Raw genomic sequence first — 15,170 nt, forward strand, 5'->3', positions numbered from 1 at the left:
TAAATGTTTCAAAGGAATAGAGTAAAGTTTATCGCGAATGTGACGATGACCTAACTGTTTACACGTATTTACATAAGGTAGTAGTGAATCAAAAGACACATCGTGTATGATAGATTTATTGTAGACCGATGGCCATGACTACGCTTATGTCTCTGTGTGCTTTAAAAAATCCCATCACATTCATTTTCCTACACTGTGGACGGGAAACATTCCCAACACTATCGACATGTCATTGCATCAATCTGGAAAGGCCGTGCCTAATTTCTAATCCAGTACTCTTCTCTTTGTCTACGGAAAGGTGTACTCAATGATGGACTATAAGTATGACGGTAAATCTTTTCTGAAATTCTAACTTTCATTAATAAAAAAAATGATCAGATAAATTAAAATGCTTGAATAAAAGCTGCTGGCCGCAATTGATAATTTTAAATCTATACCCCTATATTCTTTTATTAAGTGAACCTCTGATTTCACCAAAATGAATAAGTCCACAAAGATTATGTTCTATTCCGTAGAAAACATAAGAAGATTTGCAGTTCTGGGGTAAGGAAAACAGATTGATTATATACATAAAATAAATGTCATATCCATAAAATCATATATACTATCATGATTTAAAGAACATTAGGCATAAAAGTACCTTACGAGAAGTTTCTCTGATAGCAAAATTTATCCCAACGCGACTTTCTCCATACGTACAGTCATCGTTGTTTCAATCAAATACATGCACATAAAACATGTACTGAAAACAAGTATGAATACAAATAGTATTAAGTTACTAAAAGAGCGAACAATGTTATGTAGATATAACACGGAATAAAGATCAAGGCCAAATATATCCAAACGTGTGTCCACCACTCATGTTTAAGTTCTCCAACCTCGTCGTTATGTCTGTAACTTCTCATAGCCTATATGAAATAAAACCATATAGATTTTTTTCAATTGAACCAACCATCCTTCATTTAAAAGATTTAAATAAAAAAGGGTACAATTAGAGTTCAAAGGAAGATGCGTGTACACTTTATATCTGTAATTTTAAAAATTACACCAAAAGGGTTACCAATTTTCGCAGTTTAGAAAGGTGTAAATATCAGTAGTTGAATGGGATTCTAATTAATTAAAAACATTTCAAACTTCAGCTATTCATTGAGAGTTTAACTGTGTTTAAATGAATCTTTAGCGGCACTTTAATAACTTCAAGTTTTGAACAACTATTGATAATTCCTTCAATTAATGTCGTACAAAATGTAAATAATAAAATATATTTTCCTAGCGGTTTCTGAAAAGATTAACACCAAAAAATAAATTACACGACATGTTCTAAATATACATCTATAATATATACATTTGTGACCTGTAAGAAAATAATTACTTACAAGGTATGCTGATCTGAATGCCAAAACGGCAAAGGGAAAATTACACATAAAACAAACAAATAAAAACATTGAAAAACAAACGCCATCCGCATCTCTTGGCTGGAATGGAATGATGTATGTTAGAATCTGCAAAGAAATACAATTAAAATTATATACTAACTAATTCAAAATATTTATTTATATTAACATGCCATATCTTCTGCCTTTTTTGAAATGCAATGTTTGAAGGTCATGGGAAACGATTCTTAACATTAGGATTTCACTTTTTAAACCTAAAGCTATATATGAAAGAATGTTAAATTACGAGTAGTAATATTTTTTGGCCTTTGTTCTACTGAAAAACAAAGGTGAAAACTTTTCCACTTGTTACTTTTCTTACCCGCTTATCGTTCTTGATTTTGTGGTTTTATGACGTCACAAGAGCCCACTGATGTAAACAAAGCATTAGACTAATGTATTTGTACCATATTTTTATCTAGTTAATTTAAGCTATTTTTGTAAATATAAATGTGTCTATGTTTTCAGGTGAGTTACCTGATTTCGTAGTTCAGTCAATTCAGTTTGAACGAGTCGTTAATAAGGCACGGCAACTCAAAACGGGGGCTTTTTATCGGATGATGATCCTGATGGGTATCCTAAATAAAATTACGCTTAAATTAAGCTACAACTTCGATAACTTACTCTGCATCAAACCTTTAGAAACAAAAAAATATTTCCCTGTTTAATACACATATACGACATTCCAAAAGGATTCCATCGTCATTTTTTATTCCAAGAAAAATCGTATAATGCAACATAAAATAGAATAATTTATTAAAAAGTGACCTTTTCTGATATGAATAAAAATTTTGATTAAGCATATAATATTCTGTTAAAGAAAGAATATGTCACTTATATGGGGAATATCCCTAACGTGAATCCCCAAAATAAACACGGGGCCGGTGGTATTGAAGTCCATGATAAGCGTGAACCACTGAAAATGTCAGCGTCTCTGAAGTTTCGTTTTCCCCGATCCGAAACACACATATTGCTGTAAAAACGATATAGCAATAGATTCCCTGAGTTTATGACATGATCGTATTCTTCTATAAAAAAAATATATATATATATAAAGAAGAAATGTTGAGCCCAGAGCAAATGAGATTGTTATGATGCCGATACTTTGTGCAGACACGGTTTGACTCTACAATATCGAATTTCGAAATAATCGGTATGTAGTAGTAAACAGTACAGTCCATGATCAGTTTGCAAATCCATCCGTCATTTGCGAGACTGCAATTTTAATATTAATATTCTTTTTTACAGATGATAAAACTTTTGAAATTATATCCTTTACAGAAAAAAAACATAAATATAATACACACTGGAAAAATAAACAGGTTTGTATACGATGATAATTACTGATCTTTGATAAATATTTTAATACATTGACTGGAAAGATACCTACCTTTTTCGTATTTTATGTATTAAATTTTACTAAATTAAAAAAAATGTTGATTTCTAATTCATTCAATATCTACATTTGGTAGAATCCTTATTCTTCATAGAAATATTTCCACATGTCAGAACTGCTTTTTTTTAAACGTCGTTTGTACTAACTCCCATACATACAAGTTTACGTATAGTTCTTGCCAGAGTTGTTTTTAACCCATCTGCAGTGTGTTTAAAAACGACACGATTATTTCAAGAACTTTCAATTACAAAAAGAAAGAAATAAGAAATAACAAGGGGGGGGGGGGCGCCAGAGTTCGGATATTGGTGGTGATGTTGTACATGAGTAAGTGAATATTAAGACAATGTCAAATGATAAGAATTGATTTAATTACATAAAACAGTAACACAAGAATTTTTTTTCTTTCTTTTTCTTTTTTTTTTTAAAGTCATGTGATACTTAACGCAGCAGGTACGTATCGTTTGTCAAGAAAAGTGTCATACTGACAGCGTTGGACTCTGTGTGAAAGTAAAACTATGTTGTAAATAAATGATTTCATAAAAACAACTGCCCTGGTTATGAAAAATGAATTCATTCTCACTCTCCCTTCTTTCTCTCTTCCGATTGCTTTATTTTTTCTCTCAATAGATCGAAGTGTCAAACGATGAAAATGATCACATTTTGATTGATAAAACATGCAAACATCTTGCAAATATGCAATGGAATTTTTAAAAAGAAATACTTGCTTGTTTGAAGATCGTATATTTATACTAGGTTTTAGCCATGATTATGATATTCTTTAAAATTAAGCTGCAAAATGACATGATAGTTTGTAAACATTGCATAGCTTTGGACAGCGATTGGGCCTTACTGACGTCATATGCTAAGGGAGATAAGCAACGTTAGTCAAAGTGAATTTTCACGACTGAGTAATTTTGATCGACTGTGCTGTAGCTATCTTGCGTAAAAAATCCAAAAAACAATTTCAGTCTTATTTTACCAGGTCATATGAACTTATTCCCGTATGTAACTCAATATGTTCAGGTAATTGTCTCCTATGACCTTTAACTGATAATGTGTATAATCAATGTTAATGAAATAAATCTATACCAATAATAAAGATGAATTTATTCAATATCATAGTAAACGATGTTGGCCATGTACATATTTTCTTACTGTTTTGGTCTCTGGTTGCTGTATAGACAACCTATTTTCTGGAATCAATCGTTCATGGTCAGTACCTCTGTGATGAATTTCTTCATTTCCTGTGCCTTGTGCTATAAACAAGTTAATATTAACCAATAGCTTTTTTTAATTAAAAAAAAAATCAATAATACTTTTATTTCATTCAAATTTGAATTAATCTTCCGTTTCTTCTGAATTTGAAATGCTTGAAATTCATTCAAACATTGTATTTGTCTAATGGATTTTTAGAAATTCCCTGGTATCGTTTCTAATGCACACAAAAATATATATGATTGATTTTCTTGTTTTTCCTTGTTTGACCAGCGTTTCATCTGCATAGTTATATTCATAAATTTGCAGGGATATGCAGTCACTTTATGACGCCATAATAAAAACACAATGATATTAAAACAATCGATTGTTTACTTACAGCACTCTTCAATTTCATCACATATGTTTGAAGCCATTGTGTAGTTTAACTTCCTCTTCTCGCACGTGTCTCATATGCTATTTTAAGCAGATGATTGTGACGGTACAACCATATGGGGATTCCCTCGTCTTCCTAAATTTAGATATATGGCACCCAGAGTTCATGGGCATTGTTGCATGCAAAATTTTAAAGATATGATTTCAAAAGTTAAAATACTGCCGTGTAAGGTAATTTTTCCCGATCTTGTGAATAAAAAGGTGGCACAATTAAATAAATGCACATCATTGAGTTCTTTTGATTTCTTTTAATGTTGAGCTTTCTCAATATATAGTTTCCTTATATTTGTTATTTCATTAGAATGCTAGTGAATATTTTACGTTTTCTATAATTTCCTTCCTTCAAACATAAGTTGATGAGTTATCTTTTGTGATGTTGAAACTTAACCATATAACCATACCATGTCAATTTTTTTCTTTCTTTTTTCATAATCATGTTTAATGAAGCGTAGCGATTGATTTCCCTATAGACAAAAATTGAATGATATATGAGGAAGATTCGTTTCATGAAAATAAAAAATCATTGTGAAAAATAGCATTATCAAATGCAAGAAAGCAGAAAAATGACCCGTTAAATGGGCATTATGGCTACTAAGGTTTGTTTGTTAGTTGTTTACTTTAAATCCTTTACTTGTGTTGGGACGCCACCCCTTGCCAGTAGAAGGCTGTAAATTTAGACCTGTATTTAGGGTCATTGAGAAGTGTGCCAGCATCTACAGACATGGAACTTCGATGCTTAAGGTGAAATATGAAGTTAAAGAACAGTAATGAAGTTCAGAACTCCATTTAACAATACAAATTGTGAGCATAAGACATTCGTGTTGTGATCACGTGTCAGCATCTCTTATCAATCACACCTGCTGTGTACTCCTTGTCATGATCTAGTAAATTGGAAAAACTGCAGACAATTCAGTGTGAAAATAATGGTCCAATAATTTTAAAAATCTTCGGGCAAGAATTGATTTATTGATATTTGCATAAAATTTGCTATTGTATTGATCCAGGGACCTATATATATATATATATATATATATATATGCTAGAATATACGTCCCTGATTAACCATAGAATTTGCGAAATGTTGACTTCAAACGGGACTGCTGATATCCTTGCATGATCAAATTATTTATTCAATATATCTAAATGTTGAATTGAAGGCCAGAGCAAGAAACATCTTTTATGTAGAAGTTTTTGAATAAAATCTGCTTCATATTATGAATACAAACAACAGGTCTGCTAAAAACGGGGCATAATTAGTTTCTATAAGAATTCCAACGGATTGTTGGAACACCTGGTCTCCAAAAAACTATATAGATATTGTCAATCAGAATTAAACTCAAACATTTCATACGAAAGACTGGTCTCTACGTCCCCCAGTACTTCTTACTTATAGGTTCTAACATTAAGATGTTAATGAAAATTTAGATGAAGCTTAAGACTTTTGATCAATTACGATGAAATGTCACTTGTTCTGGGTATGCACTAATGTGATGTGATACCTATACAGAGTAATCGTCTCTCCCTAACACTTCATAGTGCATCATTTGAAAAATAGAAATAAATCTTACTTGTCTTCTGATTTAGGGTGTAGCTAAAACACGGAATGAATGAGGAAAGGAAAGCGAAATGGAATGGAAAACGGAAAATATGATACCAGTATAATCTCTACCAGGAAAGATATACATTATATAAATGATTCATATTTAATGAAGATAAGTTGATGTAGTCATCATTATTCTAAAATGAAGATCCTTAAACATTTAGGCATGGCTTAGGTTATGGAAAACGGAATATGTACAAGTAGAATAACTTTATTGAAGAATAATCTAATTTATATGAAAATCCAGCATTTGATATCTATAGAAACCATGGAAAGAGTGAATAAAACATAATTTTCAATGATGTTCAACAGACGTATAAAGTCTCAGACAACTAAAATATAATTTAATGGGACGCAAACCAAGACCGCATTTGAAGTCTTTCTACAGTGGCTTCTTCAAACACATCATTTTCGGCCTTTCTCGTGTACCACTTATAACAATGCGATAACTCCAGTCAAGACATCATACCGGACTTTCGCCAACCACTTTTACTAAACATTATTTTGTACTCTAATGAAATACACCAAATGTGACACCTGTACCTTCCGTATTTTAAAAGATATTACACCTGAAAAACCAAACTCCTTTGGAATTATGGTGGGATTTCTTATCCTATTTGATATCCCACCGTAATCCTATAGGAACAAAATATGTACTAATGTATTTAAAATAACATCTCTTTGATTACGTCAATAAAAGTGTTGAAAAAATTCATTCTTATGGCGTATATACTCGCCTATAAGTCGGTTTTTTGGGAGTTAAAGTTTGGTCCAAAACTCTATGGACTTTATAGGCGAGTCATAAAAAATGATTCTAACCAACTTATATATTTAAAATACAGTACAAAAAAGCTTTTTACTCGAGATATTTTGTTGTTCAAAGCAAATAGGTATATTTCTGTTCCGTTTTTCTTCAATGCTGCATCTTTTCACAATAAATTTCACTTGGAGTTATCAAATAAGTTGAGTATTTTAATGAAATACTAAAATCGACTTATTATACACAATGTCGTATTACAAATATATACATAAGCAAAATATTACATGTAGTGAGACGAAAGAATTTTCTTTCTTTAGAAATAAATGCATATCTAGTTGAGGAGGGTATACAATGGTGTGTGTGAAGGTGTGTGTGTGTGTGTGTGGTAAGAAAAAGGCAATAGTTATTGATGTTTTTATATATAGCTTGTTTTGCTTAATTTATGAAATAAGACAAACTTGCACCAACATTCATGAAAGATCAATTCAATTTGTCATCACGGTGTCAAGTTTATATTTGATTCTATTCAATATCACAGTTGATGCACATCAAAGACTCTCTACATTCTTCATCAATTAATAATTAATTAAGGAGTGGATGACAGAACAACCAAAATAGAGCGAAAAGCATTGAATTAATAATATTGGATCTCGTCAGTCATATAAAAACACTTGCAGTGTCAACAAAATGAATACATCGTTCTGTATGATAATTTGCAAGTGCTTTTGTAGAAAAGGCTAACAATACAAATTCAGTCCTCGAATATTTTTTTTTCGTAGTTAACTACCTTTACCCAATTATACTGGATAAATCTTTGGATTAAGAAAAAAAAATTTTTCTAATGAATGCCAAATAATGCCATGATACATTTATTCTACAATTAATGTCAATTATATGTAGCGAATACTTTCAATAAAGAAAAGTAAGGACTCACTTAAATGGAAATATTGCGTTTAAATGCATGAAAATGATCAACTTTGTCTACTTTGGTTCGTGCATGTTATTTTCTAGATAAATACTTTCAATTATTAGTTTGCTAGATTACGGTAATATGTGTAGATTTTCTAGCAAGAATATATTGACAATGAAAATATATTAAATATTGTTGAAGATATTGACCATATTTTATTATCAAATTTTAATCTTTTTTGATTCAATTGATTCATATAATGATTGAATTATGAATTTTCTCTTTTTTTCATTTATTCTTCCAGGGATATATTTCTGTAATGATTAGCCCATGTTCTTGGCTTCTTTTCGTCATTTCTCTTTATTTTGTTTATTAGTTTTTTTGTAATTACATTTACAGCTCCTTTTGGATGGGGGGGGGGCAGCCAGGGCATTCTAAGTGCCATTGCAGATCAGATAAATCAAGAGGGACCCTCAATACATGCTATTTATGGCTCCTGATACTGACTTAATCCCTCCCAGGTAATGTATGTTTCCTACTTTTGATTTAGCTCAGAGATGGCTCGAATTGTGATCTAGTGAGAAGCTATCGGTGATTGAGGAATTCTCGCATCTTCTGGATCCACAACGTCCTTCATATGTTGAGTTAAGATGATGTTAGATGCGAATCAATGAAAAGCAACATCAGTTGCAACATATTGCTTTTTTATTTATATATTGCATTAGGTGCGGATTATACCTTTGAGAATAGAGCAACATGTTTCTTCTTCTTTTTTACATGTACCAGTAACTCTTAATTAACGCATTATATATACCGCTTTCAAGTTTTCTATTTTTTTTTTTAAATGTAAAGGAAAGAAATATGAAAATTAACACTGATTAACGATTAATTATAAAGGTCTTTACTCTGTAATCACGAAGTATAAATAACACCACAGCGACTTGCTTTAAAATTTTATTAGTACAAAAAGCTGAATGATAAAAAAGTAAAATACATTATATTAGTAGCTTGGAAACAGTTATAATAATTCTCAGAGAGTGATCGGGATCGAATATTTCTTGGACAAGATGAGCTTTTTTTGACAATTACAAATAAATGACTTAATAAACAAACATGGATCAATCCACAAAGGAAAAGAAACAGAGGACGTTGATATGAAATGTTCATTTTTCTTTTAAAAGCTTACCACTAATTACTATTCTTTAAATTTATTGATTATATTAATGATTATATTATATCAATGAATATATATTGCTGCATATTTGATGATTGGTTTGGTAGTTGTAAGTTTAAGTCCTACGCATTCTTAATTGTATAACTGTTGAATTCCTTTCTGGTTTCTGGCACAACGACGGCCAGCAAGATTATACTGACGACAATAGAAAGTGCGCCGATTGCAAGGGAGGTCAATGTCAGCCATTTAGCCCAGGTTGCACTAGATTGTCCACCATGATAGTCACCAACGTCGAAACGGGTCCTTGCCTGAACAAATAAAAAAGTGAAAAAACCAATCATACATTATCTCAAGATATGTTTCAAATTTGATAAAGATTTTCTATTACAAATCAAAGTTGTTCTTTGACCCCCTGCATGTACAAACTACAAAATGAAAAAAATATAAAGCTCTTATTTCTTACTTCTGAAGATACATAAATAGAAGATATCAGTCCTATACATAAAATCAATGTAAAACTGAATGCAGTATTTGAAATAGCAGCCTCCTAGATCTTAAGGTATCCAATCCATAATAGCCTCTGATTCAATGAATCTAAATGCATAAAAGATATATATTGGCTGAATACTCAGTATATGTAGACATAAACTTCATGTTTTTGTATCAATATGTAAGAGCGGAATGTGTCCTAATTTTTGACCTTGTCCTGTCCTTGAAGAGTTATCCCCCTTTGCTTTTAAACAATAAAAATCAATTCTAAAAAAAAATCTATCTGGTAAAAAATTATTTTTCAATCGTTTTTCTATTCCTAATAATTAAATACATCTTTCCACCACAGCATTTTTTTTTTTATATTCTTAGTATTTAAATTTTTATTTTCAAAAAATGTGCTTGTCCCCATAGACCTCAATGGATTCTTCATTAATTAATTACTGCTTAGGTAATTATATTTTTGAAAATTTTTCCTGGTAAATCCTTTTCTACACTAAAATGCTTTGAATTAATTTCTGAGTATTTAATACAGGATGGATATTTAAGGTTAGAAAATTAGGTCCTTTTAGGGATCGGATACCTTAAGGTCAGGTGCAGTTCTATCCAAAAAGTTTGCGTGTCGTGTATAAAATATGAAACCCTTGTGCTTCGGTACTGAGGTATCAAATATATACAGTGATGTGCGACTATTGATGCAACAATTTCCTTAAATTTTTAGAGTTTGTTTTTATTCTCTTTTGCATTTTAAGTTGAAATTAAGAGTTTGCACTTTTTAAAAAAAAAAAAAAAGATGGCACGTCAATGTTGTCTGCTGCTGAAATACCAGATGAAGCACTGAAACTTATATCCCATTTCTATATGTAAAAATAACCACCTTACATTGACAGCTGCCACAACTGCACAGATCCCAGTGGGGCCGAAACAGAAGAAAGCACTGCGGGAACCAACCAGTCGTTGCCTATTTGTGCAGCAACAACAACACGTGTGGGTGCATTGGTGACCTACTGAGTGAAAACAAGATTATTGGTCCGCATTTATAACAAGAATTAATGTTTTATCACATAGATTTTGTATGTACATGTATACTCGCAATGTATTGCAATTTAGAGTACAGTGTATTTCAGTATCTAAATATTATATAGTCGATCTTTGGTATCTCAAACATCGATATCTCGAATACCATGCATATGTCGAAGTGAGTTGGAAGTCCTAACCTCTTTTCCTTATGTATTTTAACATCATTACATCGAACCTCAAAGTTTTTCCTCAGCTCTATTGAGTTCATGATGAGTTTCGATTTAAATTAAATTGAAAAAAAAAATTGAAATAAATGCGGATTCATCATGTGAATTTGAAGTATTTTATCATGACCACACCATATGGAGAAATGATATGCAGTTTATTCATGAGGTTGCTCCCACGTGATTTACTTCTCATTAATATTCATAAGATCCTGCATAAACTCGAAATATTCCATTTCTTTAATTTTTTAAAGTAAAACCTGCAAGTACAGTTTGTTTTGTTATTTTAAGCCTCCGTCATAGTTATTTGGGCAGAATTTTGGGTTATTAACAGTTGACAACTCATGAAACCATCTTTTTTTGGTAATAAGTAGGTCACACTGATGCAAGAAATTGCCGTTTTCAATTTAAAAAGGCGGTCGTAACTCTTCATGAAATGATAAATCATCTGTATTTTATAAAAATAGGCATTTGTCTGCACCTATTAATCGGCGGAAGAACTCTGTCAACTTGCAATAAACACTTACATTTAATCACCAAAAATGATTAAGACACCAATTCTGTGCTCTTTCCTTCATTAAAACATTATACTCTCGCCTCGGATTTTCAAATCAAAAAGGAGGTCGCAACTTTCACTTTGGCATCAACAATATTGTCATTTCCGGTAGAAGATATTAAGAAAAAATCTAAACATTGGCGGAAGAACTTTATCCGAAATAGTTAGTATATAAAAATCTGCGGGTTTTTGTTCGTTTTCTATATAAACCTTTATGGAATCTGTCGCCATTATAGCTCCAATATGGCCGATATGTAAATGAGAAGAATGAACACCATTTCTCCATATGCTTACAACAACATTTGTTGAGTAGTTCATCATTGGGAAACAATAACTCGCAGACTGCTGTTGTTCGTATGAGGAAGGTTGGTTGTATCCTGCATTGTATGTTAAAAATAGAGAGATGAATTAACTTTCAATTGCCGCTGCAATTTTTTTTTGTATGAAAAATAAAAATATGAACAATGTGAAGAAAAAAAAAATATATATTTACGGGCCCTTAGCGCCTTTTTTGTTCATAACCAGCGTTCTTAGCTGTCCAAACAAATTAGTACAGTCATAATTATTCTCTCCAATTGTATAATTTCTAATCTCATAATATGTACATGTACACTTAAGATTCTAAATAAGAGTGAGGTAATATATGAAATCAACTAAGAAATGACTTAATTTCACGAGAAATTTGTTCTCCTGTGAGAACGTATGTTCCTCGATCCATGCTTTCATATGGATTGTAATGAAGATTTGACTCAAACTGTTATTAAAGAAGTGAATTGTTTGGAGGTTTAGGGTTTATCGGATCTAGAGTTTTGAGGCTGTAGCAACAATCGCTAACTAGAGCTAGGATAACGTCGAGGATCACGTATCTTCAGAATCTATTTATCTCATCACATATTTACTCCTTTATACAGTGTTATCGTTTTCATGTCAACAGTTGTGACGTCACAAAGGTTTTTGCGTAAAAGTAATGCTGTTCTAATTGATTGATTGATTGATTGTATGTTGTATTACGTCCCGTTCGAGAATTTTTAAGTCATATAGAGACGTCACCATATACTGGTGAAGGGATTCAAATTCAGACCTTTACTCGGCATCAAGGACCATTGGGCAGTGGGGGATCTTTATCGTGCCAACGCCTGCCGTGACACGAGGCCTTGGTTTTTAAGGTCTAATCCGAAGGACCGGCAACTTTCAATCCAATGTGCCGGGCGCTTGGTGAAGGAACAGTTGCTACCTATTTTTCAACGACTTAGGTCAGTCGCGCCCGGGGCTCGAACCTACGACCTTCCCATCACGGGGCGAGCGCTCAACCGAATGAGCTACCGTGATGGTTGAAACTGTTCTGAAGAACAAGAAAAGGGTCTGAGGTTCCTTCTCAGTGACCTCAGTTGACCATTAAGTAGAGCGTGTGTCACTGTGTGATAGAAACATTTGGACAGATCTGTGACAATAGTCTGCTTTGTTTATTCTAAAAACACAAGATCCGATTTTGATAAACTTATTTTATCTTCCTTGCTATAAATAATGTACCTGAAGTAGGCATCCTCCTTACCTAATCACCAAGAATTTTGCAATTGTTGCAGTGATTGCTATTGATTAATATTTATTAGTCCCCTACCGGTGAAACCGGAGGGGACTATAGGTTTCCTCTGAGTCTGTCCGTCCGTCTGTCTGTCTGTCTGTCCCTCTGTCTGTCTGTCCCTCTGTCTGTCTGTCAGTCTGTCCCACTTGGTTTTCCGCACTTTTTTCCTAAACGCTTGCAGATATTGAGCTGATTTTTGGTATGTGAGTGTATCTTGATGAGTTACAGATCAAGTTTGCATTCCGTTCCGCTTCATTGATTTTTGACGGAATTACGGCCTTTTCAATTTTTAAGGGTTTTCCGCAATTTTCTTCTAAACGCTTGTAGATATTGAGCTGATTTTTGGTATGTAGCTTTACCTTGATTAGTTATAGATCAAGTTTGCATTTCGTACTGCTTTATTAATTTTTGACTTAAATTCGAATTATGGCATTTTCAATTCTTAACGGGAACCAGATTACACTTGCCGGTAGGGGACTAGTATTGCTAATGCAATACTCTCAGAATGCTTGTTTTTTTTCTTTGTTACAATTTTGACTACAAGTAATAAACTTTATTATCAATACTCACGATAAATTTCGTGTTTATGCGCAGTCGACATCTTTGTTCGGAATTTCCTAATAACATTCACAATCCTTTTTTTAACTCACAAAAATTGTGTCTCTGACAACGCACACTATTTAATGTTATGTTCTTATTTGTTTCACTTAATCGAACATAAATCATTTAGGATATAAAAAATGGGGAAATGAGATGGGAATTAAGCGCTCTGAAAGTACAGTTTGATTATTTCTACAATTAAATATAGTGGTCTCTTTAAAACCAACACTTATGCACGTCCCTCCAAATTCTACAAAATAGAAAAATAACAAATTTAATGTAAAATGACACGGTACATAGCAATGAGCGGGTGGGTGGGAATTACCAAGCTGCACTGAACAGAGCGATTGAATGCGCTGGAATTGTACTTATGCTTTATGTAATATTAATTTGGTTTGCTCAATAGTTAAGATAACGAACAGTAATCTAGCTCAAAAGTTCATGGGAACAATATTATGTTACATGTGTATTAATATACCATGTACTTGTCCATTTCAGCTACATAAAGATTCCAAAAAAGAGAGGGTTTTTTTTTATGAAAACAAGAATCTTCAGCTAGGCTAGGAATCCATTTAGCTTTTGACGTTTATCAACTCTTACAGCAGATACATTTATCTCTTGAATAAAACATTAACTGTCAGAACTACTGACTGTCTCCTTACTTGATATTGAAGCTTGTTCTTCTAACTGAAATAAAATAACTCACATAGAATTTCAAATAAAATAGGTAATAATTCTTTTATCCTGACTCAATGTTGACTCCAATAAAAAAATAATAATATGTATATTCTGATTTTTTTTAGAGGTCTGTGTTAGCTCTACTAATATATGCTGTAAAAGTTGATAAACTTCAAAAGCTGAATGGATTCCTAAAATTATGTGATATTAGTCAAGTCAAGTGTCTTTGTGAATCTCTGGAAAGATCAAGTAAGAGGGCAAAAAGAAGATATTTTTCAAAGGCTAATGATTGTGTCGCAGCTTTTTTGAAAACAATCTGTCCTACCTGAAAATTCTTGTTTCCATGTAAAAGTCTCTTTATTTGGAATCTTAATGTAGCTGAAATGGACTCTTCCAGTTCTTTGAAGTAATACCAAGTTCTTACATGAATATTGATAATTGTATTTTAAGACACCACAGCAACTAAGGATTACAGTTTTGCAGAAGTTAGTGCACATACATGTATACCTGGCTTGACTCGCTATTAGGTCTGTTCTGCTAAGTAGCGGCATGTGCGAGATGTAGGCATAGGCATACCTGTTGAACCACCAAAGGTCCCTAGCTCGAAGATTAATGATGTACATCTGGATAATATATATTTGCATCTAAACACTTAACAGAAGATTTGGTATTAAGAGAAAAAAAACCAATTCATCTTTACTGGAGAACTAATTCCAACTCCAATTGTCATCAGGAGTCTAGCTTGCACCAGGAACCATAATCGGAAAGCATACCCAGCTTTGTGAGAAAAAAATCAGCTCAAGTGAAGTACTAAAAGTACCTGTGGTATTTTCACTTTAACGAAACATTCATTTACCTTGTTTTTACAGTAAAATAAGTCATCATATTTAGTCTTATGTATGACTCACTAATTTCATACACATGATTATTTTCTTCAAATCTAAAAAATAAACAAAAAGCCATAAAATGAATGTTTGCACATGTAACAAATTCATGCCAATGAGTAAATGCATTGAATACCGATTACTAGTGAAATAATAGCATCTATTAATTTAAAGATAGATGCGCTTATTTTATGAGGAAAACTTAGTTTCTGCT

At 32.3% G+C, this 15,170-nt stretch overlaps 1 protein-coding gene across 1 annotated transcript; it reads right to left on the reverse strand.

Moving 5' to 3' along the window:
- Window positions 1-303: 303 nt before the first annotated feature.
- LOC133205394 (uncharacterized) lies at window positions 304-4,475 on the reverse strand. The gene is made up of 4 exons (XM_061341197.1): window positions 4,424-4,475; window positions 3,985-4,085; window positions 1,377-1,502; window positions 304-908 (listed from the first exon to the last, which is right to left on the reverse strand). The coding sequence occupies exons 1-4, from the start codon at window positions 4,458-4,460 to the stop codon at window positions 771-773; spliced, it is 402 nt and encodes a 133-aa protein (XP_061197181.1). The 5' UTR covers window positions 4,461-4,475; the 3' UTR covers window positions 304-770.
- Window positions 4,476-15,170: the final 10,695 nt, after the last annotated feature.

Source organism: Saccostrea echinata, unplaced genomic scaffold (assembly GCF_033153115.1).
Source record: "Saccostrea echinata isolate AGI-Se365-2 ecotype Australia unplaced genomic scaffold, CSIRO_AGI_Sech_v1 ptg000054l, whole genome shotgun sequence".
Taxonomy (NCBI): domain Eukaryota; kingdom Metazoa; phylum Mollusca; class Bivalvia; order Ostreida; family Ostreidae; genus Saccostrea; species Saccostrea echinata.